Source organism: Monopterus albus, unplaced genomic scaffold (genome assembly GCF_001952655.1).
Source record: "Monopterus albus unplaced genomic scaffold, M_albus_1.0 scaffold30.1, whole genome shotgun sequence".
Classification (NCBI taxonomy): Eukaryota; Metazoa; Chordata; class Actinopteri; order Synbranchiformes; family Synbranchidae; genus Monopterus; species Monopterus albus.
Window position 1 is genome coordinate 428877 of NW_018127910.1, and position 26814 is coordinate 455690.

Sequence of the window (26814 nt, forward strand, 5' to 3'; positions counted from 1 at the left end):
AATATTTACAAACATATCATACACTTAAACCCCAATATAGGCTATTCAAATCAACTAATGACATGCTGAATGGATAAAGGTAAGCACAACAAAATGAGGTCATATTGAAAAAAGGCACGATACAGTTAACTTGTGCTACATTTGTGACAGGTTGTCCCGCGATGAATGCTTTATTTTGCAGGAATGGCAAAAAAGTGACGTCCGCGTAAACGTAGGCTCGCGCCTGCAGGCTGTGATTGCTTTGGGAAATAGTGGTTCATTCATCCCTCGACATAAACAAAATAAATAAATACAAAAATAACTGTAGAAATCTGTGTCTACCATTTACCAGCGCAATACTGGAAAGGTCCACGACCTTGTCTGGCTCCGTAAACTTCTCCTAGATGCTTGCGTAAAGTTCGCATGGCGCACACATTCGCATGGCGCACACACGAGGTCTGTAAAATGAACATATTGGCATTTTCTTTTTGTTCACCAGTATGGTCCGATTTAAACCAGATGTTTCTTTTTTTTTTTTTCAGAATATCGTCCCAGCGCTTATGGCGGAGTTGTGATGGTGCTGGACCAGAGGAGGCTGCAGATGTGTGGTAGAGTTCGTGCTTGAGTACCAGGAGTAGTTTGCCAAAAACGATGAAGATGCCGCCGTGTTAGGGGGGCTGCTGCTCTGAGGTAAACTGGAGTTGACACTGTTCATTCTTGGAGTGTGTGGAAAGTCCCAGGCAGTAGCTGGTGGAGACGTGCAGGGGGGAGATTCGCTGGAAGCAGCATGTTGCTCTGGGGGGATTTCTCCGTTTTTCCACAACTTCTTGAACTTAGAGCGACGGTTTTGGAACCAGATTTTCACCTGAAAAAGAAACACATGTTCGCATGAAATTGATTGACTTATATTTCCCGGGGCAAACCCACATTTGTTTGTTTAATTTCTTTTAATAGGCATAAAGTGGATATTTGACAGCGGATGAAGCTGTTTTATAGATGTACCCACCTGTGTTTGTGTAAGGCCCAGCGAGGCTGCCAGCTCGGCCCGTTCTGGTAGAGCCAAATACTGCGTCTTTTGAAACCTCCGTTGAAGTGCAGCCAGTTGGAAGCTGGAGTAAATGGTTCGAGGTTTCCTGACCTTCTTTGGTTTTCCATTAACCATTCGGATTTCTGGCTCGCTCTCTTCTTTCTCTGAAGGAACGTCCAAATGAAATTGATGTTATGCATGGAGAATTTTGCAATGTTTAGTTGTTACAGAGCTGCTATGCATTTTACACGGCCGTCAGCGTGTGCTCGCATATTTGTGTACAGCTAATAATGAATTAGATGTAGTAATATTTTTCTACTAATATGCTGAAAACACAATGCAGAATTTGCTTTAAATTTGCGTTTAAAATATAATAATTGAACATGCAATATGTGTGCATCCTGCAAAACAAGTATGTGTCTAATTATTTCTCACTATCTTCTAATTATCTTGTCATGTGCATGCATGATTTGCTCCTCAGAAACGCCATTTCACGAGCAAGCTTTGAAGTTTGCTCTCAAAAACAGGAAATGCATTTAAAATAGTTTATTCAAAAAGAAGTGCAGAGCTTCCTTACCTGTATCTGCTGGAGTAGGAGAGGAGTTGGAGCCGTAGGAGCTGTATGCACTATAAGATGCATTGAAACTAAGGTCGTAGGACTTTGTATTGAATGGCACAGTGCTCGTGGCGCTGCCGTGGTACTGGTAAGAGCCGAGTTGGCCGAATGGAGACCCTGCGCAATGGCCAGGCTGCTGGCTGTTGTAATAGCTGCTGTCCGTCGCCGTGGACACTGGTAGAGTCGGGGACTCCTGTGATTTGTGCAAGCTGTGGTAATTGCTTGAGGTAATCTGGTTAGAATGCATATCGGTATTTAAGTTCTCAAAAACCCCAGTCATCTTCGAGTTGGAGCGGAGCCTCGTAACTTATGCACAAAAGTCGCAAAAATGGTGAAACTGCAAGCTGAAAACACGACTCAGATCTTGAACTGATGGCACCTTTTCGTGAACCAAAACGCATCCCCGTATAAACTGTGGTAAAATCAGCTGAAGGTGTGCCCCTCTCACTGTGGCCTGTGATTATCTGCTACGGTCGGTGGTGGGAGCGCATTTATGGGGGTGAGAGGGAGAGCTGCTGTGTCTGAGGCAACCAATGAGTAAGGACAGCACGACTGACTACTCCCCACCGCCCCACCGCGTCCACCCACCATTATTTGTTCCGGGCTGTCTGTCCCGGCTGTCTGCAGAGAGTTTTCCATCAAAGCATCTCAAATGAATCAATGGAACTTACTATGACCAAACCTGCAGGCCCAGCAGGTGAGGTCCTCGTCCTCTAACACAGAACGAGTAATTTGGCTCAGTGCGCAATCAGTCGTGTATTAGAGAATTAAAATACGACTTCATCTTCAAACAAGGCAGCATTAACTTAGCGAAACCGTTTTAAATAGCGTTGCCGTTTGCGATTAGCCCTCTTCATTTGAATTTTACACTTAGTATAGCGAATTTATATCCGTTTTTCAGCACACCGTGGGAGCTTTGTTGCAACCACAGGCTTTGTTGATGTGAATTGGATCAACATTTTACCTCAAAAACTCACTATGCTGAAAGTTAGACGAGTAAAGGGGCTCCCTCCGGTGTTCGAAATAAAATATTCTCCACGTGGAGAGGTTCACAGATGAGCGTTTCACTTCTGCAACTATTTTGGAGTCCCAGGTGTTCATCAGGTGTTTCCTCCTGGAGCACAGCCGATGTGATGACTAAGTTACTGAGGTGCCTGTCTCAATCGCCACAAGATGGTAGCATAGTTCCCATTATTACCACAGTTGGTACAGATGACTGTTTACTGTAATTTCACAGTCACCCTTAATCACATAGAGGTCAAAATCATGGGTCCAGTTTCAAAAATGGAACTTATAATTCCCACAATGCAACTCAGCAGTGTCTTTTGTTAGACCTTTCTTGCCTCATAAAAGACTATCTTGCAAACTTTATGGTAAGTTTGTAACATAGGCTTTTTGCTATGAATTTAAGTTCCCTGAGCTCAAGCCAAGAAACATGGATGATGTCACTATAGCCTAATTTTTCAGATTTGCAAAACTACAGGGATCCTGACAAGTGAAATAATCTTCACATATAAAACTGGTGGAATGCTCCTTTTAACTGTTTGTGCCAGGGAAAGCCTTATGTAATTGCTGTTCTATTTTAATGAGTCACCCCTCAGTATGACTCATTTCATGTTTCACAACATGTCTTTTATTTTACTCTTTGTTCAGTGAGGCCATGACAAGTTTTCTCTGGCAGCTCTTTGGCAGGACCCTGAACTCCAGGCCACAGCAGCTTCTATCTGCCCATTGTTTCCCTAAAGGCAAGCAATCCTCTCCCACTATGGGTCGATGCGGCTGAATGTCACTGCCTATTAGTGGAGCACAGTCTCTGCATTCAGCTCCCTGGTATCAGTGCCAGAAAAATTCTCCAGTCAGAGTCATGTAGAAGCTGAAAAAAAACCCCAAATCTCTAATTAATTATTCACATAATTAACAATAGAAGTCATGTGAGCAATTATCTTCTGGATTCAGGATTCTTTTCATCAGAAGTTTGGTTGATCAGGTTGTTTGATAGATGGGGAATTCTGAAAGGGTGAAAACGCAAACAGGTGACAAATGAAATGAAAGTCTTTGAACTCTACTGGAGGCACGAACGCCATTCTTCCAAAACATATTCCCTCATTTGGTGTTTTGATGATGATGGTGGAGATGCTGTCTAACATGTTGGTCCAAACGTGTCCAACTGGGTTGAGATCTGGTGACTGTGAAGGCCACGGCATATGAGTCACATCATTTTCATACTCATCAAACCATTCAGTGACCTATGGATGGGGACACTGTCAGCCTGGAAGAGGCCTCTCCTTTGTTTAGGTTTTTCCTTTCAGTTGTTACTGGCCTGTATGTTTTATTATACTACATTACTGTTTTCTGGGTAAGAAACATACCTACAATATTTCTTTCTCATAACTTTTCATGGCAACTGCATCAATAGCTTGGTGAGTTTCCTGACACTTCAATAAAAGGAGTTTTCCCGAAACATAATTTTATGTAAGTCATAGTTATGATCCTATATGTCATTCTAAAAGCATTTCAGGCAGGTCAAAGTGTAAAACATTCAGATACTTCGCTAGAAAAATGTAAACAACTCCAGATTTAAAGAAGAAGAAGAATGTTAAAGCTCAAGTCATCAAAATTTCCATCAGATTTCACAACATAGTTCCTCAGTCACAGAGTTCATAGTCAACATCTGGATGTGCCAAACACAGCAACACAGACTCTAGTAACAACACAGCAACATACATTAGATCTGATCACAGCTTTTCTTCAGCCTTAAAAATAGATAGCTGTCACTGCTGCTCGTTTTCTTACTGTATCACACTGAAGTGTTCCTGTTGTCATGGTGGTCATGCCCAGTTAGCTGATTATAACCCTAATGTTTTCTCCGCTGTTGCAGAGCAGCTTCCCAGTGTTCAGTGACATGGACATGATGCCACATGACAGGACACAGATGTCAGCAGCTTTTATCATCCATTCCACATTTCCTCTTATACAGTAGCTCCTCTTGACTTAGCACATTAGTGGCCTTTTACCATGCCACCGGTTCTTAGACTACTTAGTTTAAATGAAATGATTATATATGAATATTATGAAACTAATTAAAAATGTATTCACAATGAAATCAAAACTTAGAAATAGTGTTACGCTGAACCTATTACAAACTGCTATTTCAGGACATAGTCTGAATTCCAACATAAACCTGAAGAGATAATAGTGTGTTCTGCATAAGGCATTATGTGCAGAACAATGACAATGATCTTTGCAGGAAAGTTAACCCTCACACCACACATTCACCTCTCACAGAGATTTACTGCCAAGATCGTCCTGCTGGTCATCATGAAATGCTTTTGAATAAATCAAAGTAACAGCAGGTGGTTTAGAATTTCTTTTATTATTTCCAAATATTTTTTTAAACTCAAGATACAAAGTCAGCAAATAAAAACCTCTGCAGCGTCTGTGTGCATTCACTGCATGTGCGTCTCGCAAACATGGAAATGATCTACCAAATGTTTCTTGACCTCTCAGCTTGAAAGGTTACCCTTGTCCTTAATGGCTCCGGAGGCGAACGCAGGGTGTTCATGGCTGAGCATGTGTTTCCTAAGAATCAGTCATGCTGCCTTTCCCCTGATGAGAAGTTATTTTTAACAACAAAAGGCTTTAATGACCAGTGCCAGTAGACAATAACAATTGGAAGGAAGTTTTAAGTTTGGAGCTCATAACAGATGTGAGGTTAATGTTTGATGCTCCACATGGGGACAGTCTGTGTTAGTGATCACTGTTGTGTCTGATTTAGCTACATTCTACTAATATAGTATATTTTAGACTTCAGTCTTTAATGCACTGATCTGTCCATTGCTGAAAGCCCCTTAAACAAACTTTTATGCTTTTAAGATTCAAATGGAGCAATGTCTTGTCTTAATTTAGTTGAGAAACTTCAAAAACATTAGAATAACCAGAAAGATAAGAGAATATGAAAATCAATTCATATAAAATCCCTGCCTAATGTACAGCATGATTGCCACAACATAATGACAGAACATCTCAGAGCCCATTCCTTTGCATCAAAGCAAAAACCATTTATCACTTTGCAGCCAAATAAAGGAATCCCCAGAGTCCTCTGTGTCATCTGCACAGTCTTCCTGAGAAAGAATTCTGAGAGGTCTGCAAGGTCCTGCTCCTGTCATTGTTGATTCAGAGGCACACCCCCACCCGGGGACCATAAATGGCAGTGATCCTTTGTGTGAGAGGAATGGAGCAGATTTGCTTTGGATGGTCTCCCTACAAAAGGACCACGCCACTGTCACAACAGGACCAGGATCAGCTGCTCCCGCTTTCACACAGTATGATTTAATACCTTGCTTCACATAGCCGCTGATGCAGATGCAACTTTGATAGTCGCACAGCATCAGTGCACCTCGATGCTAAACAGTGAACGGTCTCTTGTACCCATGTAATGATTATTTAATTTGTACTTTGTTTATTTTTGTATTGCTGTACACTGGTACCACTCTCAGATTTTCTCTTAAGGACAGAACGAATTAGTCACTATATTTTCCTCTCAGCTAATGCTTTTGTCATCCGATTCTAGACAATGTTAGTCAGGATTCTGTGCAGTCATGTACTAGACTAGGATGCATAAAAATCAAAAAGCACCTGTAAATCAGCACATTTCGATTTTACATTGCACTTATAAATGTATTTATCAGTAGTATCTAAATTTAATCACATTTATTGGCCAAGTATGTTACACACACAAAGAATTTGTCTCTGGTACAGAACCGAGGCTGTGGCACCACCTCACACACACACACACGGTTGCACTGTCCCTGCAGGGCTTTGCTCTGGTCATGTGGGGCAACTTGGGGCTCAGTATCTTGCCCAAATACACTTTGCCATGTGGCCTGGGGAGAACGGGAATCAAACCACCGGCCTTCTGGTTGGGGGATGACTGCTCTACCTCCTGAGCCACAGCACCTCAGGATAGTCCATCAGAAGTCCTTTATTTGAAACACAACATCCATCTGTTTTACCATGTGACTTATTTCTTTGGCACATCAGCTGGAAAATGGTCAATGCCAACTGTACATTTTCAACGTGCTTCCTTGATTCTCAGATATGTTATGGGTTTGGTTTCCTGCAGCGGTCACTCCTACGCTGACTTCATTACACTGAAACGTAAGAAGTCGGCCCTTCTGTCTCAGCAGGGCTTGAGTTTCAGACTGCTAACATTCTCAGCATCTCTGTCAAGGGTGGCATGAATTGTCCAGATGGCAAAACCAACATAAAATCCCCATAGGATTGATAAATCAGCAGATCAGCATGAAGTTCCATCATTTTTACATACCTCTATGTGCTGTATGAATGTCACCTTCAATAGGATTGGAACTGAATTTAAAATTACAGAAGTCCTTCATCTAAAGTAACAACACCCATCTGTTTGCATTGTACTATAGTCATCACTATGATTTTAAGCCTTGGCACTTCATGTCAGCTGTTCATTTTGGGCATGCTTCCTTTGATTTCTGATAATGTCTGGGTTTGGTTTCCTCCATCATGTTGTTTCTTTTAAGGAGCTTCTGTCTCACAACCAAACCTTTTCATCATGAAAATGGCAAATCTGTGAAATCCAGACAATAACAATATTTTGGCATGTGCCTATTTAAATAAAACATTTGCTCACATAGGAAACTTTTAAAATGTGGAGACTGTAACATCTGCAATTATGTCCAGCTATTGTAAATGTGGCAAACATAATATCTTCATGACTGATATTACCAGGGACGCTGTGAACAATGTGTCATCACCTGCAGGGGTTCACCTGTTCCACCTGCAGCCCTTTCTCTGGTGTCTCTGTTCCCACTGGCCTGAGACAATACGGGGCCAGGAGCCTTCACCTCCTTTCACAGCTCATGTTACATAACCACCCAGAGCAATAGTGGACATGAAAGGGCTGTTTGTGTGGCTGGCTGAACTCAGGTAAAAGTAGATACACTCCTTACTTCACAAGGACACATAGATCATACTAGGCAAGCAACATTTTTCTTTATTTAGCAAGAATAGATTTATCAAGGAGCATAAGGGATGAGCAGCGCTACCAGGCCCTTAAAGCTCATGCTGAGGAGAAACCTGACCATGCAAATGAGGGAACTGCAGAGGTGCGTTCCAGGCTGAGGTATCTGCATTTCAAGCCCAGCTGTGCTAGGAACAGCTGAAAGTGTTAGTGGAGAAAAGCCTTGACCCGAGGGAAAAAGAGTCTGAGGGAATGCTGACCAAACTTTGGGATGAACTCGTCACCAAAATCCAAAAGGACTGAGCTTATTTCTAAGTGCTGTATGATTTAAGTACTTATTTTTGTCAGTCACTTACAGTATGTCATTTTCCTGTGCAGTATGCTGTTGGATTTAGTCAGTGTTATTATAATATTGTAACAATACTGAAAGTTAATAAGGATGATTTACAAACTTGCCAAACATTATATAAAGTATGCACTAATCATCCATAACATTATGAACACCTGCCTAATACTGTGCACAGGGGTCAGTGCAGCAGTTGGTTGGCACTCGTGTCACTCTGCAGCTCACTGTGCATCTTCTGTCAATCTGTTTGCTTCCATAGTTCTACTGTCAGGAAGAGCACAGATGTGTCGACCATTCAGTGAAAAACGCATGTAAAAGGAGTGAAAACTGTGGTGGTGAGGACAAGTTAGAGAAAATGTTTTACACAGATTCAGCAGCCTCCCCACTCTAGGTGTGATATCACAACTATAGCTGCTGAATGTTTCTCTTCACAATATTTCTCATTTTCAACCACTTTAACAAAGATTCAGACAAGATGGAATCTTTTGAAGAAGGATGAATGAAATTTAAAAGTTTAATCTACAGTAGATCATCATCATCAGTGAGCCTTGGGCGTCCATGACCCTGTCACAGGTTCACTGTCTGTCCTTCCTTAGACACTGTTGGTTGGTACTAAACACTGCAGACTGGTAACAACCAACAAGACCGCTCTGACCCAGTCTTCATCCATCACAGTTTAGCCCTTGTCAGAGTCACTCAGATCTGTCTGTTTTTCCTGCTCCCAACACATCAACTTCAAGGACTGAATGTTCACCTGCTACCTAATACCTCAAACACTGAAGGTGCCACTGTAACAAGATCATCAGTGTTATTCACTTCACCTGTCAGTGGTCATAATGTTATGGCTGATCAATATCTGATCATTTTTGTCATCAATATAACTCTAATCTGGCAGACGTCTCTCAACAGAAGATCATGGCACCAGTAGGGAGGTGCAGTGAGCAGTGCAGGATGACCTGATGTAATTAGATTTGTTTCTTATATTCTCATCTGTTCCTATAAAAATAAATATAAATCAATTGCTAAATAGATTATATGTGCCATAGCAAGCATGCTATGATGTGTATCCGTCCAAATAAAAGCTTTAGATTTGTTTTGATTAGCTCATCAAGATTACTGTCAACCATCAAAAATAATGATGCAGTCAGTGTTAATCAGTGTTTATTATTTAATCTGATTGAGTGAGATCATTTTGGGTTAATATTGACCATTACATGTGCCCACCTTCTGGTTTTACATCACATTAGATAGAGAGTGGTTAGTTACAGAATGAGTGTGGACACCAGCCCTCAGCAGGTAGTCACATTTCTGCCAGCATACAGTGGCTGTAGGGGAGCTTACACTGCAGTTTCCTGGTGACATCAGTGAAGAGGCTTGTGGTGTGTTAAGATCTAATGCATCTGTTACCAAACCCACAGCAACAGAGCTGCCATTCATATACACTAGAACCTCCCCAAGTCATTCACTACAATTAGGAATGTCGTTAAGACCCTGCAGCACCCCCGGCTCCTGCCTGCACAGGCGCGCACACACAGACATGCGGAGGGCTTTCTAACTTCAACAAAGCCCACATTGTGTTGTCTGACTGTGGCCCAGGCTGGCTCAGACTATTCTCCGCACCACCGTGAAACACCAGCAGATACAGTGGAAGAAGTGAGAAGGCAACACAGTGAAGCTGTTTAATGTCTCTTGCAGGTTTGGAAGATGATGCACACGCTGGCCCACATCACTGCTGCTGCTGGGTGGAAACCTCTTTACAGGAACTAAAAATCATCTTTATGTTTGCTCATCTGTTTGTGTTTCTATAGCAATTACGTATTTATAAACACAGTCCATAACAGGTGGTATTAATAAGGTGCACATTATTATTTTATTTCACTTTTCTTGGGTGGATGGTCAACCCCCAAACCAGAGTATATTGGCCCTAATCAAGCAGTTTTGTTTTGTTTGTTTCAGACAATACCCCAGTATTTTTACAGTAAGTCCTTTTAAAGATAGTACAACCTACAACAGCTGAATTTGGGAGGTTTATTTGTCCAGCTGACTGACACTTGCTGTTTAACTGCTTCCACAAAAGTGACCTTCAGCAACATGTCATTGGGTCGGTGTCATTTGGTTTTCTTGCTATTACTAATAAACCTCTTTTCATAAATATATCAGAGGAAAAAATTATACATTGAACAAGCTGCTCGACATGTTTATTTGGTGTCTTTTCTGAGTCTGTCACCTGTGAGTTAAGTAGGAGCCAAAGAGACGAGGCAGTGGTGTATGGCTTGGCATCTTATTTAGTACTTTCCACACAGGATTTGGGATGAAGAGCCACACCTTGCTGTAATGATCACATGGCCTTCTCCTAATGCATTTTATTATATTTACTGCAGCATAAGGTGCCAGAGTCAGTCTTTATTTTTAGGACTGGGCTGTCCCTGCTTTAATCCACAAGTATTAGACCTCTAAATGTAAGAGCTGGGGGCGCTGTAGTGCGCCAGTGAAGAGAGTGAAGAGCAAGGCGCAGCGGCAGCTCTCAGCCAGACAGCCCCGGGCTGGGTGAGGAGCAGTAGGGTCGGTGGCTCTAAACGTTGGACTGCTGCGCACATCTGGACCACGCTGCCATGCTGCTGCTGCTGGAAGGACACTCGGCTCTTTATGTCGCTCTTTTATTTTACTTTTCTTTTCATGCGCCAACCTTGGTGACCACCTTCAACCTTGACACCAGTCATGTCATCAGAAAAGCTGGAGAGCCAGGGAGCCTGTTCGGGTTTTCTCTGGCCATGCACCGGCAACTCAACCCGGATAAAAGAATGTGAGTGGTATCTTTGACTGTACGTTTCTACTACTCCGCTGTTTTCATTTGCTGTGCTTGCTTTTTTAAAAGTGTATCCAAGGCACCTGCAGGACGGGTTCAGTCACTGAAGCTGATTTCTTTCTTTCTTGTAAACTTACGGGTCTTTGCTCTGATGACCAGTGGGTCATTTTCACCAACTAGTCGTGATGTGATGTTCCAGCAACCTATAACAGTTAGTATCTATCAAACCCCACAGTGTTTGTCAGATGATTTCAATAGATTTCGACTGTCTCTCCATGAAGCTTTGAATATGAAATGAAAAGCAGCCTAAGCACAACGAGTGAATAAACAATGGCTATAAGTGTCATGCAAATGCGCGTGTACGGTCACACTGAGGGAACACAGACGGGACAGATGCAATGAGCAGAACTTAAACTGTTTTTAAAGTAGATTTAAACAGCTAATCGAGAAAATCGTCAACATTCAAGTAGTCTACTGAACCTTTCAAATGTGAGAATGTCCTCCTTCTTTTAGAACATTGTGTATGTAATGTTTATTTGGAAAATGGTCTGCACTTAGCAGGTGCATTTCCACTCAGCGGTTTACTGTGATAAAGGAGTAAAAAGTCTTTAGTGTTAACTTATAGGTGAGCGACGCATCCTGCGCTCAGCTGACACATATTTCAGATACTCACATGTACACAAAGCAGCCTGGTCAGAGAGGTTTTCAGCTTGTGCCAAAATAAAAGTTTACAGAAGTTGTAAATGGTTTCTTGAAGCATTTCAAGAACACCCGCTGCTGCTTATCACACTACAACAAATCGTTTCCTCGGCCCCTGATGTGGCAGACATCCGTGTCTTGAACGTGATCACCCTGCTACGCAAAGAGTAAAGGGGTAAAGTGAGGTGGGAGCGTGGCAGGTCAAAGCCTGCAGCCAAGAGCCACTACTGCAAACTGGTTCGCAGGCACAGGATCCTGCAGCAGCGTGTTGAGAAACAGAGCAGTAGTTTGGACTAATGTGCGTCTCATGACGTAGTCGGTGTAAAAGCCACGTAAAATTGGAAACTGTGTCAATTTGAGTGTTTTACAAAGATTGTTTTGTGCGCAAAGAATCACGTATCCAAAGAGAGGCACTTTTACACTGGTCAGAGTTGACAAGTGTAAAGAGAGCGAGTCAGTCATGAAAATGAATGGAATATTTGTCAGACAAACAGAAGCTTGAAATGTGACACTAGTCTGATAGTTGGTTTTCAGCCAGTAAAGGTAAGAGGAGAGTGAAGAGCTTGCCTTGTCAGTACAGAAGGTATTCAGACCCTCTCAAGTTTTTCACATTTTGTTATCTTTCAGACTCATCTTAAAATGCATTCACTTGATTTTTCCTCATCAATCTAAACACAATATCCCTCAATGATAAAGCAAAAAAAGGTTTTTGGAGTGTTTTGCAAATGTATTAAGAATAAAAGACTGAAATATCCCATTTACAGAAGTATTCAGACCTTTTGTTATGACATTTGCAATTGAGCTCTGGTGCATCCCTCTCCTATCAATGGTCAGTGAGATGCTTCTACAGCTTGATTAGAGCTCACCTGTGCCTAATTTAATGTATTGGATATAAATAGGAAAGGCACACACCTGTCTATATAAGGTCTCATAGTTGATGGTTTATGTCAGAGTGAAAACAAAGCCATGAGGTGGAGAGAACTGTCCGCTGACCTGCGAGACAAGACTGTGTCAAGACACAGATCTGAGGACGGATACATGAAAATTTCTGCAGTGTTCAGAGTGCCCAAGAGCACAGTAGCCTCCATCATTCTTAAATGGAAGAGACTGGGAACTGAAGGGCCTTGGTCAGCAGCTAATCAAGGGTCGCTATGAATGAGATCAGAGTTCCTTTCTGGAGATGGGAGAACTTTACAGAGGGACGACCATTGGTGCAGCACTTCACCAATCAGGCCTCTATGGTAGAGTAGCCAGACGGAAACCACCAGAAGGCACATGACAGATGGCTGGGAATTTGCCAAAAGTCACCTAAAGGACTCTCAGACCATGAGAAGTAAACTCTTTTGGTCTGATGAAACAAAAACTGAACTATCTGGCCACAATTCCTAATGGTGTGTGTGGAGAAAACCAGGCACTGAGCATCACCTCACTAATACCGTCCTAAACTCTTTTGGTCTGATGAAACAAAAACTGAACTATCTGGCCACAATTCCTAATGGTGTGTGTGGAGAAAACCAGGCACTGAGCATCACCTCACTAATACCGTCCCTACAGTCAAATATGGTGGGGGCAGCATCAGGTTGTGGGGATGTTTTTCTGCAAATGGGACTAGGAGGCTAGTCAGGATAGATGGAAGGATGGATACCAAAAAACATTGATCAATTCTGAATGAAAACCTTCTCCAGAGTGCTTAGGATCTCAGGCTGGGGTAAAGGTTTACATTTCAACAAGACAACGCCCCAAAGCACACCACCAAGAAAACACAGGAGTGGCTTCAGTAGAAGTCTGTGAAAGTCCTGGGGCCAGAGTCCAGACCTGAACCCAGTGAAACATCTTTGGAGAGACCTGAAAATGGCCGTGCACCAATGCTCCCCATCCAACCTGACTGACCTTGAATGAAAGAAAGGTGCCAAGCTTGCAGCTTAATTCTCAAGAAGTACTAAGTGAATGGTCTGAATACTGATATAAATGGTATATTTCAACCTTTATTTTGAATCCACTTTCAAAACACTCCACTTTATCATTGTGAAGTATTGTGTATAGAATGATGAGAAAAAATTAGTTCAATCTATTTAAGATGAGTTTGAAACATAACAAAATATGAAAAACTTGCATGGGTCTGAAAACTTTCCGTACTGAGTGTACATATTGAACTGAGAGAAAGCACACACAAAAAAAAATTCTGCACACAAGTTAAAACTAAAATCTGCATGTGTCATCAGTGATGCGTTGAACAGACAATTTTATACTGTATAGTTAACAAAGTCGATTATTATAGCCTGAACTATCTACATTACCGCTTACATCTTGGTTGCTGTATGGAAATGCTGTGCATTGTTTGTTACCGGAACAAACAGCAGCTTCCTCTCAGTGATGATCTTAACTGAGCTCATGCAAGTAAGTAAAACGTCACACACTCTGCATCTGTCTCTTTTGTTCTCTCATGTTTGATGACAATCACTAGCAGCTGTAAAACTCTACTATCACCACATATTTCAATCTGATTACTATACATCATCTGCGAAAGGAGGAATGCTGGCTTTCTCACATTCCTCACTAAACAATCTGTTTGTTGAGCAACATGTGTGACTAGATAGGCTGTTTTACTCACATGAGCTCTCTGTGTTTCAGAGCTAAAATCCAAATCTCCCCCTCTCTCATCATTTAAGTGTTGCTTTATTTATAATACTGAAGTCCATTTATGGACGTCTATCCATGTTGTTCCCCTTATGGGTTCACTGAAAGCACAACTTCTATGCCTTCCTGCTCATACTGGCTACAGAAGAAACAAGGAGATCTCTGTTTCAACGCGAGCCTGAACAAAATGTGGCATCTTGCAAAGACATAACTGGATGTTTCCTCCATGAATAATGTGTTGGGTTAATGGATATAATGTCCTCTCATTGAAACCAGAGAAAAAGGCCATTTGACTGGACATACACGGCCATCTGTGAACATGTAACCTGAGAGATTAAACGCATCAGTGAATCACCACTGGAGACATTCCTGTCAAACTGGAAGAGAAACTGTGTAGCTTGGAAAGGGTTAATGAAACACAGTTACAACAGGTGGATGGAAACCTGTTTAAAGTCTTTGTTTTAAACCTTTTCTTCAGTTAATGTTGGTTTGGACCTGTGGTGAATATTCATGATTTCTTCTGTAATGTGTACACAGCCAATCAGAGGTCACACACACACACACAGGTGTGTGTCTGTGTGTGTGCAAACTGACACAGTTAGAACAGCTGCAGCAGATTTTTGTGGCTTTGAGTGCACAGCTGTGGAGCACACTGGATCACATCTGTTAACAGACTAGTGAGATCACTGTGTAAACCCACCCAGTCACTGCCTATTCCTGCATGACATGCTGCATGATTGGATTTGGTTTCACTCTGCAGCTTGGAGGACTGCAGAGGCTGGAGACTGAAACAATATTGATATTTGAATGGTTAACAAAAATCTAGCAAAACTGCATATTAATTCATTCATTATTTACACCGCTTATCCTGAAGAGTGTTGTGAGGGGGCTGGAGCTAAACCAAGCTGACACTGGGCAAGAGGCGGTGTACATCCTGGACAGGTCGCCAGTCTATCACAGGGCTGACATGCAGACAAACAACCACACACACCCACACTCACTCCTACAAGTCACCACTAAGCTGCATGTCTTTGGGAGGAGGGCTGTGGGAGGAAACCAGAGTACCCAGAGAGAACCCACACAGGCACAGGGAGAACATGCAAACTCCACACAGAAAGGCACCAGGTCAGCCGGGGCTTGAACCCGGAGTCTTCTTGCTGTGCGGTGACAGAACTAATCTAAGGAGGGCTGCAACTGACAATTCTGGTCATTTCTGAGGTTGTAGACAAGCAGTGTTATGATAATAGTATTATTAGGTTTATCAAATAGAAAATGTTGTCAATGTGTCTCTAATCTTCTGCAGCCCTGGCAGAGCCTCTAATGACACAGAAAGTAGATGTGTAGTTTGTCCTCTGCCTGGTTTTCAGTGTCACCCACACTAGAACCCAGAATGTGGGACTGAAGAAAAGGCTTCTGTTTGTACAGTATTTGCATTTCACTGAGGTCTGTTTAAAGAGAGGGTTTACATTTTTGTCTTCAGCCTTACATCTGACCTCAGGAGAGTCCCTCTTTTCACCAAATGAGGAGACACAGTGAAGCCTTGTAGATCAATAGCTGGGTAACAGGAGGAACTCCAGAGTCATGGGGAGGGGAAGGTGGGGGGAGGATTTCCTCTCTTTGAGAAAACTCCTACACTGTGAGTAGGCTGGTCAGTTCACACAGTGGTGTAGCTTACGATGTCATGGTGTCATGTAATAGTCTTACCCATGGAAGTTATCTTAAGGAACGTTCATATAAAACAGAAAAATACTTTCACCTTGCTTCGGTAGTCATACGTTAGTTTTGTGTTCTGTCCTTGTAGCAGATGTGTAGTTATTTTGTTCACCTTTGGTTAGTTTAATAAATCTGCCAACTTTCCTGGAACCTTGATCTGGCAATTAACATTTATTCATCTGCAGACCTCAGCCCTGACAGTTTTCTGTTTAATTTGTCATCCATCTCTATTGTTCTTCTGTCCTTACTTCATAGTAACAGTGTAGAGACAGACAGGAAACCTGGGGGTCCCCAGCCAGAAATGAACCAGGGATGTTGTGATTATAGAGTATGGTATGTGTCTTAACCACTGGGCTTCCACTATTGTTCTTAATTCTTGCTGTTGATTGTTAACAATAAAGCTTCACATTGAGGTATTAACTGCACAGCTTCACTAAGAGGAGACAAATGAGCTCTTATCACCAGATTTGTTTATGTGACATTCAGACAGAACAGAAGAATCAATTCCTTTGCTACCAGCAGCTACAATATTTGCATAGTTTAAAGGCAGCCAGGAGACATGTTTCCTCATTCTCCACAGGAAACCTTGTGTTCTGGCTGTGCCATTATCACTGTGTTGGTCTTTTCACATACATGAATTACATTTAAGAAGTCACTGCTCTGACTTGTTGAAATGTATTCTTAAAAATAGCCAGTCACGGTGATGACAGATGACGAATATTTATCACTTAATCCTGGTTTGCTTCAGAAAATAACATCTTGACTATATAGCTATATTTCTTTTTCTTCAGGCTGTTGATTGGTGCCCCCAGAGCCAGAGCTTTAGGAAAACAGATGGCCAACATCACGGGAGGACTGTATAAATGTGAACTGTCTCAGTCCAGTGATTGTGAGCGCATTGAATTTGACAGTGAAGGTGAGAAATCTATCTACAAATTATTGTTTCAAAGGTCAAGAATGAACATCAGAGCTCATATCACTGTCTTGTTCCACTTTGAAAGAGGACGTACGTGTTGAGAACAAGGAGAATCAGTGGATGGGAGTGACGGTTCAAAGCCAGGGGCCCGGGGGAAAGGTTGTGGTGAGTCAAACTGAGCATCTGAATTATCATTCCCAGTAACGTGTCTGGTACCAAAGGATGAACTAAAACGCAGCTTATGTTTTGTCATTGTTAGACGTGTGCTCATCGCTATCAGAGGCGCTTGTTTGTGAACACCCCCCAGGAGTCTCGTGACATCACCGGGCGCTGCTATGTCCTGAGTCAGGACCTGACCATAGACTTGTCCTCTGATGAGGATGGAGGTAACTGGAACTTCTGTGAGGGCAGGACCAGAGGCCATGAGATGTTTGGATCCTGCCAGCAGGGTGTGGCTGTCACCTTCACCAAGGACTACCATTATGTGGTGTTTGGAGCACCGGGAGCTTACAACTGGAGAGGTCATACGATTGCTGCAAAGTGTTTTAGTGTCGGCTGCGTGAATTAAGTTTCTCATTCTGTTCACAAAAGCAAAGTGATATTTCCACCCCTTATTTAAAAGTTCATTTTAATCCTAAACTTTTGCTTACTGACACCTGTTTGCATACTCACCTCCTCTGCAGGCGTTGTGCGCGTGGAGCAAAAGAATAACACTTTGTTGGAGATGGGAGTGTATGATGACGGCCCGTATGAAGTTGGAGATGAGCACCTCTTGAACCCCGAGCTTGTGCCTGTGCCTGCCAACAGCTATCTCGGTGAGTGTCAAACCACAAAAGCGATAGAGCTGTTTTATGTGTCGCTTGTTCTTGCAGAGGTGTTACTTCCTGTGTAGAGTTTGGTACTTCAATGGTAAAGATGTAATTAAGGTGAAACAGAGGGAAAAGCTCCTCGCCGCAGACATTTTGACTTGTCAAACACAGGTGTAACTAAAAACATAATAAACTCCTTCACTGCATTGCAAACCACTGTTAATATTGTTAGTTGCACATGTGCTTTTCCCACTATATTATTCGTAAACATTCATTTTGGGCAAAGCTCTAGCAGAAAGTAACAAACATGTTTTAAAGGGGAACATTCAGATAATGTTAATGCAGATAGTGATACTTTACCAAACCCCACTTGGCTTCTGTTGTCATAAGTGTCCCCTGTATTGTATTGATTTATAGAAATGCAAAAACTTTATGTACTGGATGGGTGTGTCTTGTCTTATTTTGGCTAAAGAGGAGGGTGAGAGAAAAGGTTTTAAAACCACTGTGATGAACAGAATTGTCAGTAGATGAGGAGTGGGAAAGGAGCATGTGCTTTTTGTTGCACTAGTGGCTCCTGCTTGTTAGTTGGGACGCGTGCACAAAGAGATGGGGTAACATTGTAAATCTCCTCGTGGGCTGAGTTGTCTTGATAGAACCTCTTACTGGCAGGTGGAAAGAAATGGCTGTGGATATCATTTGTATCTGCAAGGACACATGGCTGTCTATACAAGTGTATACCAGGAGAACTTGATATTCCAAATTAAGAAGAAAATGGGCAAAAACAGACCTGATCTTGTCCAACATCTCCCACACTTAAGGATTCTCCCTTGACTCGGGGTACAGCGTCACCAGGAGTCGTGGTCTGACGGTGGTGGCTGGAGCACCCAGGGCCAATCACAGTGGGGCTGTGGTCCTGTTGAAGAAAGACAACGAAGCCAGACTCTCAGTGGAGCACACTCTACATGGGCCAGGTCTGGCATCCTCCTTTGGATATGATGTGGCTGTGGCTGACCTGAACGGAGATGGGTGGGTGACATTTCCCACTGCCTTTATTCTGCCTGATTATTGCATGAAATGTAATCTGATTGGGAATCATGTTAGGTAATATCTTTACTATAATGCTGTCTTATCTGTTCCTAATGCGTAATTTCAGTGGATTTTTTTTTTCATCTATTAGTTTACAATCTGTTTTTTAATGATGGCTATCTTCCTTCTGTGATCTAGTTGGCAGGACATAGTTGTAGGAGCCCCTCAGTTCTACATGAAGGACCGAGACATTGGAGGAGCCGTTTACATCTACATCAGCAAAGCAGGAAGGTGGGAAAAGATCATTCCCGTTCGTCTCGATGGGACCAAAGACTCGATGTTTGGACTGGCAGTGGAGAACATTGGAGACATCAATCTAGATCTATATGAAGGTAATTTTTAGCTCACTTGTGTTCTCTCAGTCAGTTGCTGTCACATTTACAGTAGATGATCACTTTCTCACACAGACATTGCCGTCGGAGCTCCTTATGATGACAGCGGGGTAGGAAAAGTCTACATTTATCATGGGTCTTCACAAGGAATCAACACCAGTCCTGCACAGGTCAGTAGTTTACATTTTATTGGCATATTTTCATTAATCTGTCCAGACATTCATTTGTGGAGAGGAACAAGCAAAAGATCTAAAGTATTGTGTTAATAATTTTCTTGCTCTGGGACCCAGACTTATCAAAGTATACCAGCTTCTTTCCTGATACTAAAAAACAAAAAAATGTTACTGTTGTTATCTTATAAATTATACATATTGTTTCCCCCTTTATTATAGGTCCTTTCAGGAAAAGAGCACAACCTCCAGTTATTTGGATATTCCCTGGCAGGAAAAATGGACTTGGACAGTAACTCTTACCCAGACCTGGCTGTGGGCTCTTTGTCAGACACAGCTCTAATTTACAGGTGATTATTTCTTCACACATAATAAGTAACTGTAAAACCCTACTGATTTCTATCACAACTTCATTTAACAAGCTTTCTTTCAGGGCACGACCAGTCATTAGCATCAGGAGAGATGTCAAAATAGCTCCACAAGAAATTGACCTTACAGTCAAAACCTGTGGTAACAGCATCTGGTAGGTGTTCTAATATTTTTATATTTCAGCAGATCTCATAGTGAAAATTTCCTGTGTTATAATTGTTTAAAAAACTGTATTTCTTATCCATAGCTTCACTGTGGATACATGTTTCACCTACAAAGCAAACCCTGCATCTTACAGCCCAAGACTTAGTGAGTAAAAAAAAAAAAAAGGTTTTTTTCTTAGAGACAAGATTATCCAGTGATTCTTTATCACCTGCGCTCTCCCTCTGTCCTGTAGCTATCAGCTATTCTGTCGAGGCAGATGGAGATCGCAGGAAACAAGGGCTGTCCTCAAGAATGATGTTCCTGGACCAATCCCACACTGACACAGAGTACCATTTTAATGGCACCGTAGACCTCCGTGATCAAAACCAGGAAACATGCATCAAGATCAAAGCCAAACTTAAGGTAAAACATGTTGATCACACAATTAAATCACATTTTCAGGATTTAATCCACCTGATCTTTGAGTTGCAAACAGTTTTTATGCAAAACCCAAAAATGACAATTTGAGTGTTGTAGTACTGGAGTAGGACAATGTCTGCTTGAGCACTGATGACTTGAACTCAAACTTGGACTCGAGTACTGACTCGGAAGTTAAGGATGAGGACTCAGACTTCTTTTTTGTAATAGTTCATAATAATTTGACAAAAGATATTGATATTAAACATGTTCACTTGCACCATGCCGTATCCAGCACACTTCCATCAAAGTGTACACTCGCCCTATCAAAAAAAATCACACCGTTCACTTCTAGTGTGTGTGTGTTTATCTTTATGAGTGTGTTTGTTTGGCTATTGGGCCACACACAACAAGTAAACTCCTTTTCATATGGTGAAAGTTCTGTCAGTTGTGTTTAATGTAGGCCCTGATGACTCGAGCAACAGGGATGTGACTTGGACTAGTCTTAGGTAACTTGAGACAACTCGGACTCAAGGTTTTGTGACTCAGCGACAGCATTGGTGGCTGTTTCTGATTTGCACAGGACAATATTAAGGATAAGATGCACAGCATTCCCATTGAAGTGTCTACAGGCATTTTGGGTATAAAGCGACAGAAGACAAGGAATGGCCTTCCTCAGCTTCTGCCTATTCTGGACCCCTCTCAACCGAGCAAAGATGTCACTGAGGTAAACATTCAGACAATTACATTTACAAATTAAACCAGGAACTCAGTTAATAAAGTAATGGCATACTGTTTAAAGTGTAACAATGTTTGTATATAGCTTTGTTATTTGTCGGTTTTGTAGGTCAACTTTGTCAAAGAGGGATGTGGAAGTGATCATATTTGCCGGAGTAAACTGAAGATGTACTACCAGTTATACTACAAACAAAACAACCTAGACATGTACTCCCCCTTACCCATGTGAGTTCTCATACATAGGTTTTTCTAAACAACTGGTCAAAATGTCATGTTTAAGTTATCTTGAGATAAGGTAAAATCCATTTATTAAATCTATATTAAACAACCTTTTTAATATTAACATTCAATTAACTGACTTCATGTAATGTGATAACATGATAGAATTGCTTTGACCTCCAGTCCGAATGACAGTCATCACCTACCTCTACCAGTTGTAGTGGTTTGTTATAGTATTTGGGCCTGTATATGGGCTGAATGGTTCAGTTACGCTGCTCAGGTAACTCCCAGATATGCAGCCATTGCCAATAAACACACTCAGACAAGATCAACAGTGCAGTATGCTTTCTAGCAGCAAAAAACAACTCAGACCTAAAAGGCATTTGAATATTACATTAGCCAGAAACATGACTCTAATGCTGCTCTAACTACATGGATGCTTCTGTGTAATTGCTGAATGCACAAGCAGACAGTTGTTTGGAAAACATTTTTTGCAATAACAGTTTGATAATGCAGTTTAAATCCCAGATTGACCGATGCTGTTAATGTATCTGCAGCAAGAACAATATCCCAGTGTTTCACCTGAATTATGAGAGGAAGGACCTGGCTCTGCGGGTCACAGTGAACAACCTGAATGGAGATGATGCTTATGAGGCAAAGCTGCTGGGCAGTTTCTCAGATACACTGTCGTATTCTGGAGTTCGCACACATCAGACAACGGTGAGTCTACAGCTACACACAACTACGCACATTGCTGTGTTGGATGTAAAAATGGAGAGACAGAGACAACTTTCCTGAAACAAGTGAGCGACCTTAGTTTCAGTCATAATACTGGAATGAAAATACTGATTGCTCTCAGTGCTAGATTGTATCTCACCCTGTGCAGATCTCTCTAGCCGCCTTCTGAAACCTGATAAAGATGGCAATTCCAGATCTTCAAAACAGTTTTCATATGTTTGAAACAACAAATATTCCAAAACACTGGCTGTGCACAGCCTGCTGACAAAAAGCTGAACTGAGCTGTTTCAAAACGCAATGATCCCGGGTGTCGATATCGCCTCTACTTACACTTCAACTTCTCTGTGTGGTCCTCATCTCCCTGCAAACATGTTTCTTGTCTCTTATAAGATCAGTCCCCAGTCAATCCAGAAATTGTTCCAGTTTACTGAGGATGGAGGATGTTCCAAGTCTCTTATGTCGGCTCTGAGGAGCGAGGACTGAGGATGGTGCTGGAGGAGTCATGACTGATGAAACACTAGTCCATTCTTGGCAGAGGTTTTTTGTGAACTGACATGCCCCTTTATCTGAAATCAGTTGCTGATTGAACACTTCAGATGAAGGATTTGAGGAAATGATGTCACATGTCACTTATGTTTCCACAAGTCCTCTCTCCTCATATGCTTTCCTTACATCTTACGTGGGCAGGACAAGGACACAAGAAAAAGGCATAAGTGAGGGAAATTCTTATAAGAGACATGAGATGTACCCATTGTCTCATTATCTGCCTACTCAGCCGTTTGGCCACCATCTTCTCTGCATGTGGCTCAGTGCCTCTACCACTGTCTCCACATCCCAGCTCCCAGTTTGCTTCCATTCACCTGCAAAACTCATATTTGAGTCAAGCAGACAGAGCAGTCCTAGAGCGCCATCACCCTGAGAAACTACATCGCTGCATTTACCCATTTCACCACTCTTTGCCCATGGAGTGGCTGTGCCCTCTTAGTGCCCCACAATAAATGCCTTTACTTATCGCCCCCTTCCTGTGTTCTCTGTTGTGCATTTGGGCCCAGTCATTTATAAAATGTGACAAGCTGAGACAGGTAGGAATTTGGTCTTATGTCTTCACACCTCGTCAAGACAAAGGGAAAATTTTGACCTACTGATGGTGCTAGATGAAACGTTGAGGGATCGCCAAAGTCATCTGCATTATCCTCTGGGATCCCAACGTTTGTACAAAACGGGAATCCATCCAATAGCTGTGGACATAAACTGGTCAATTGTCAGTCACTGACATACCTAGTGACACAGCACTGGCATTAAAAATGGTTTAAAACATCAAAATATTCAGAAAGTACAGTATACTCTAATTTCCGAGTTGCTAATTGCACATTGATTTGTAGTTTGCTAACCATCCACTTGTTCAAATTTTACGTGTTCTTTCCAGATGGAAAAGCCGATCATCTGCACTGCCAGTCAGAACAGCTCCCAAGCAGACTGTGAGCTGGGAAATCCTTTTAAGAGAGACTCAGAGGTACAGACTTGTCAAAGGTTTTTCACACGTTCATCCACTTAGTACTTAGTAGAAAGCGATGGCAGATGGTTTCTCCTTTTTTTTTCTACAAGACTACATTTTATATCATCCTGAGCACTTTGGGTATGAGTCTGGACACCACAGAGATTGACATTGACCTGCAGCTCCAGACGTAAGTACTGTTGTTCTGTTCTGTTCAAGCTCTTTGCTGAAAGTAGTAAGTTTCTGCCGTAAGGTAAGTTGCTAATGCGGTTAATATTTATCAGTGTATTGCACTGTATTATTGTATTTTTTCGTTTCAGGACCAGCGTGCAAGAGAATATCGCCCCAGTGAAAGTAAAGGCTCATGTAATCATTGAATTGCCATTGTCAGTCAGTGGGTAAGTGTGCTGTTCTAGACCCTGTCCTATTAAACTACTGTTTGTCTGGACATACAGTAGATACAGAGTATGAAATAAAAATATTTTTCATTAGGGAAGCCAGTCCCAATCAGGTTTCCTTTGGAGGTGTTGTGAAAGGAGAAAGTGCCATGAAGACAGAAGAAGAGATCGGAAGTTTGATTAACTATACATTCAGAGTAAGTTTATTCATCTGATCTGTTTTATATTGGCCCATTAAATAAGTACAATTCCAAATTTTGAACTAAGAGCTGCTGTTTGGATTTTTCCCCTTCAGATAAACAGCTTGTGGAAGTCTTTGGATTCTTCTGTCAAAGCCTCACTTCACATTCAGTGGCCCAAACTGAGCAAAAATGGGAAATGGCTTCTGTACCTGTTTAAGATCACTGCTATAGGACCAGAGGACATCCACTGCTCTCCCGAGTCTGAGATCAACTCTCTCAGGCACATTCAGGTGGAATTTTCATTAATTTTTCCCACAATGTACTTTGAAGTAAAATCATAATTGTTACAGCCTGTCCTCACTGCTTCTTTCCGCTTTGAGCTAATAAGAAGGTGTGTGCTTTCAGGAGGCCTCTGTGTCCCGGACAAAACGGGAAATTGAGAGTAAAACCGGTGGCAGAGCATCTTTGTCAGACAAAAATAAAGTTTTGGTGAGTCTTTGTTTGGAAGTATTCAAGTTCTTTGACAAAGCTGTGGATTATTTTGAGCTGTGGCAGACTCTCTTGTTTCCTAGACGTGTGAGAAGGAGCTCACATGTGTGAAGCTCAGTTGCCCCCTTCAGGGCCTGGATGGTACAACAATCAGGCTGAGATCACGCCTGTGGAACTCGACCTTTATTGAGGTGAAATGTTGTATTTTAAGTAATTCCATGTGTCTCATTAGTGTTTCACTACAGTGTCCTGGCTGTCTTACCTGAGCAGGTGTTTCTGTTTTTACACAGGATTATGCTGCTCTTTCAACCTTGCATATAGTTGTGAGGGCCTCCCTCGTGCTTCATACTCAGGCTAAAAACATGATCTTGAGAACTCCTGACACTGATGTGAGCAACTCAGCAGTTACATGAAACTATTTCCTGTTTACTACCTCAACCATAACTCCACTGATCACTTAGTTTCCCTCCCGTTGATGTTTTATTGCAGGTGACAGTGGCAGTGACCCCAGAAGGTGCAGCAGTACAGTATGGGGGAGTTCCCTGGTGGATCATACTGGTAGCTGTTCTTGCAGGAATCCTCATTTTGGCTTTGCTGGTGTTTCTGCTCTGGAAGGTGAGTGCAAGGATGTTACAACTTCATATTATCCGTGTTTGGTAAAACAGGAGGTAACAAGGGGTGATAATGGGAGACTGAACATGAACTCTGTTGAACCTCGCAGAAAACTGGGTCCTGAAAGATGCAGTTTGTCAAAAGTAAAAGATATGAAGATGGTGTAAAAATTCACTTTATTCACCTTGACTTCTAGTTTTTATTCACTGGTTACAGGTACAAAAAAGAGGATTTTTTTGTAGGTTTCATGTTATTGTGAATGCCTGCAGACATTTTTGGGCTGTCAATATAAACTTTTAATTAAACAAACTAAATAAATACAAAAATTAGGGTTGGGTTTAGGTTTAAACGTCTGGTTGGTGTCAGGTGAAATCTGAGCATCAACATGAGTCTCCAGATACTTTATCTTTTTCTTCATAAAATGTATTTTGTATTTTTATAGTTTTGCTGGAATAAATCATGGCTACTGACTTTTTTGGCTGATTCAGTTTGTTACTCTTAACAATTCATCACCCTTGCTCCCCCCCTCAGTGCGGTTTCTTCAAGAGAGCAACAAAAGACCAATATGATGCTGCATATCACAAGGCAGAGATCCATGTTCAGCCCTCTGACAAAGACAAACTCTCTGCTGAGGCCTGATTTATAATCTCTGACCAGGGGTAAAACACGCTGCCAGCATGGAGTGTGATTACTGCAGTCACTAATGAACTCACCTTTTAGACAAATAAGCTGATTTAATATGATCAGACACATATTGTACTAAGCAGATGAAGCAGGTTATCTAGAAAAATATAACACTAGAACATAACATTTCAGTACATGCCCAGTTCAGTGTGAGATTAGAAAAGTATTATTATATGTGTCTCTTTTGCTAAGAAATTTATGCATTTTCTTACCAACAGGCTTAATCTTTTGTTCAAAATGTATTTTCTGTAATTGTGCTTTTTTGCTGACACTGCTTTTACTGCTTGGCTGCTTGTTAAAAACTACAAAGCACGCTTCACCGTCCTGCACATCTCTCCTCTGCTGATTACAGCGCACTGAGATTTTTCACTTTTTAATAATGGTTTTTAAAATTTCCCCTTCCCCAGTGTGGATTCTTCAAACGATCCAAACAGGATGAGAGCGTCCCTCGATACCACGCGGTGCGGATAAGAAAGGAAGCTCCTGAGTACAAAGATGGAAAAGTCAAGCTGGACCCTTTTGACCAAAAGCAGTGGATGACAACTTGGACTGACAACGAGAGTTACTCGTGATTCATTTTTCTGGTCAGTTGAGTTTTGCAGATGGTGATGAATATTTTTTATTAAATACCATCAAGCCACAAACACAGTGTACTTTGCTGGTTGTGAACATGATAATCATTTCTTTGAATTTTGTATTTCTATTCTATGTCTGAATTTTTACTTTGTATAGATGATGACATTTTTTGTAAGTTTTGTACAAATTAAACATCCACGGTAATTTATTTTTTGATAAGAAAAATGTTCATGCAGCCAAAGAGTTTCTGTCTTGTGTCTGTGTTGGAGCAGGACAAAGTTTACTACTGTTTTTGTGAAGTTGTCTTACTGGAAACCTGAAGTCTGTGCAAGGAAGGCACATGTGTAATGGGACTGTAAATCAGTAGGCTACACATCCCGATGTTGGTTTGTGTGTCTAGTTTCAGTACTTACCAAGATGCTTCTACCTTCCTTGGAATGACATTTAGGTACGTTATCATGACAGTATTTAAAGGTGTGCAAATGAACACAACTGACTCTAAGTGTAGGTCTGTTTCGTGAGTGTGTTCACAATAATTATTCACCTTTTCTCACGACTGTGGCATTCGGGTAGCATCCACTGTACTGTAGGTCGTCACTGAAGCAAAGAGGATTACAAAGGGAAG

The 26814-nt window shown here is 41.7% G+C and overlaps 2 protein-coding genes across 5 annotated transcripts; one reads left to right on the forward strand and one right to left on the reverse strand.

The window, feature by feature from the left end:
* Positions 1–430: 430 nt before the first annotated feature.
* On the reverse strand, positions 431–2353 carry dlx2a (distal-less homeobox 2a). Its single transcript, XM_020596394.1, has 3 exons — positions 1584–2353; positions 986–1170; positions 431–844 (listed from the first exon to the last, which is right to left on the reverse strand). The coding sequence occupies exons 1-3, from the start codon at positions 1900–1902 to the stop codon at positions 518–520; spliced, it is 831 nt and encodes a 276-aa protein (XP_020452050.1). The 5' UTR covers positions 1903–2353; the 3' UTR covers positions 431–517.
* Positions 593–26814, forward strand: itga6a (integrin, alpha 6a). 4 transcript variants are annotated; one of them, XM_020596389.1, is made up of 26 exons: positions 602–669; positions 16071–16148; positions 16607–16731; positions 16817–16896; positions 16991–17252; positions 17415–17546; positions 18359–18566; positions 18765–18958; positions 19034–19128; positions 19351–19478; positions 19562–19651; positions 19745–19806; positions 19895–20064; positions 20642–20785; positions 20906–21021; positions 21573–21735; positions 23180–23266; positions 23359–23438; positions 23569–23646; positions 23741–23843; positions 23942–24118; positions 24234–24317; positions 24401–24508; positions 24608–24706; positions 24807–24932; positions 26021–26814. In XM_020596389.1, the coding sequence occupies exons 2-26, from the start codon at positions 16117–16119 to the stop codon at positions 26183–26185; spliced, it is 3108 nt and encodes a 1035-aa protein (XP_020452045.1). In that variant the 5' UTR covers positions 602–669; positions 16071–16116; the 3' UTR covers positions 26186–26814. The 4 variants fall into 4 exon arrangements, with proteins under 4 accessions (XP_020452047.1, XP_020452045.1, XP_020452044.1 ...); XM_020596388.1 differs by lacking the exons at positions 602–669; positions 16071–16148 and adding exons at positions 10368–10763; positions 25461–25588 and having other exon boundaries at positions 26021–26096; XM_020596391.1 differs by lacking the exon at positions 16071–16148 and having other exon boundaries at positions 593–669.

What these genes read in the sequence shown, in the direction of transcription:
- itga6a (XM_020596387.1), top strand. Translation starts at nt 10,573, where the DNA reads ATGCTGCTGCTGCTGGAAGGACACTCGGCTCTTTATGTCGCTCTTTTA. An exon ending in CATTGAATTTGACAGTGAAG is followed by an intron (nt 16,732 to 16,816) that starts GTGAGAAATCTA and finishes CCACTTTGAAAG; the next exon opens with AGGACGTACGTGTTGAGAAC. An exon ending in GGCCCGGGGGAAAGGTTGTG is followed by an intron (nt 16,897 to 16,990) that starts GTGAGTCAAACT and finishes TGTCATTGTTAG; the next exon opens with ACGTGTGCTCATCGCTATCA.
- dlx2a (XM_020596394.1), bottom strand. Translation starts at nt 1,902, where the DNA reads ATGACTGGGGTTTTTGAGAACTTAAATACCGATATGCATTCTAACCAG. An exon ending in TCCTACTCCAGCAGATACAG is followed by an intron (nt 1,171 to 1,583) that starts GTAAGGAAGCTC and finishes ACGTTCCTTCAG; the next exon opens with AGAAAGAAGAGAGCGAGCCA. An exon ending in TGGGCCTTACACAAACACAG is followed by an intron (nt 845 to 985) that starts GTGGGTACATCT and finishes TTTCTTTTTCAG; the next exon opens with GTGAAAATCTGGTTCCAAAA.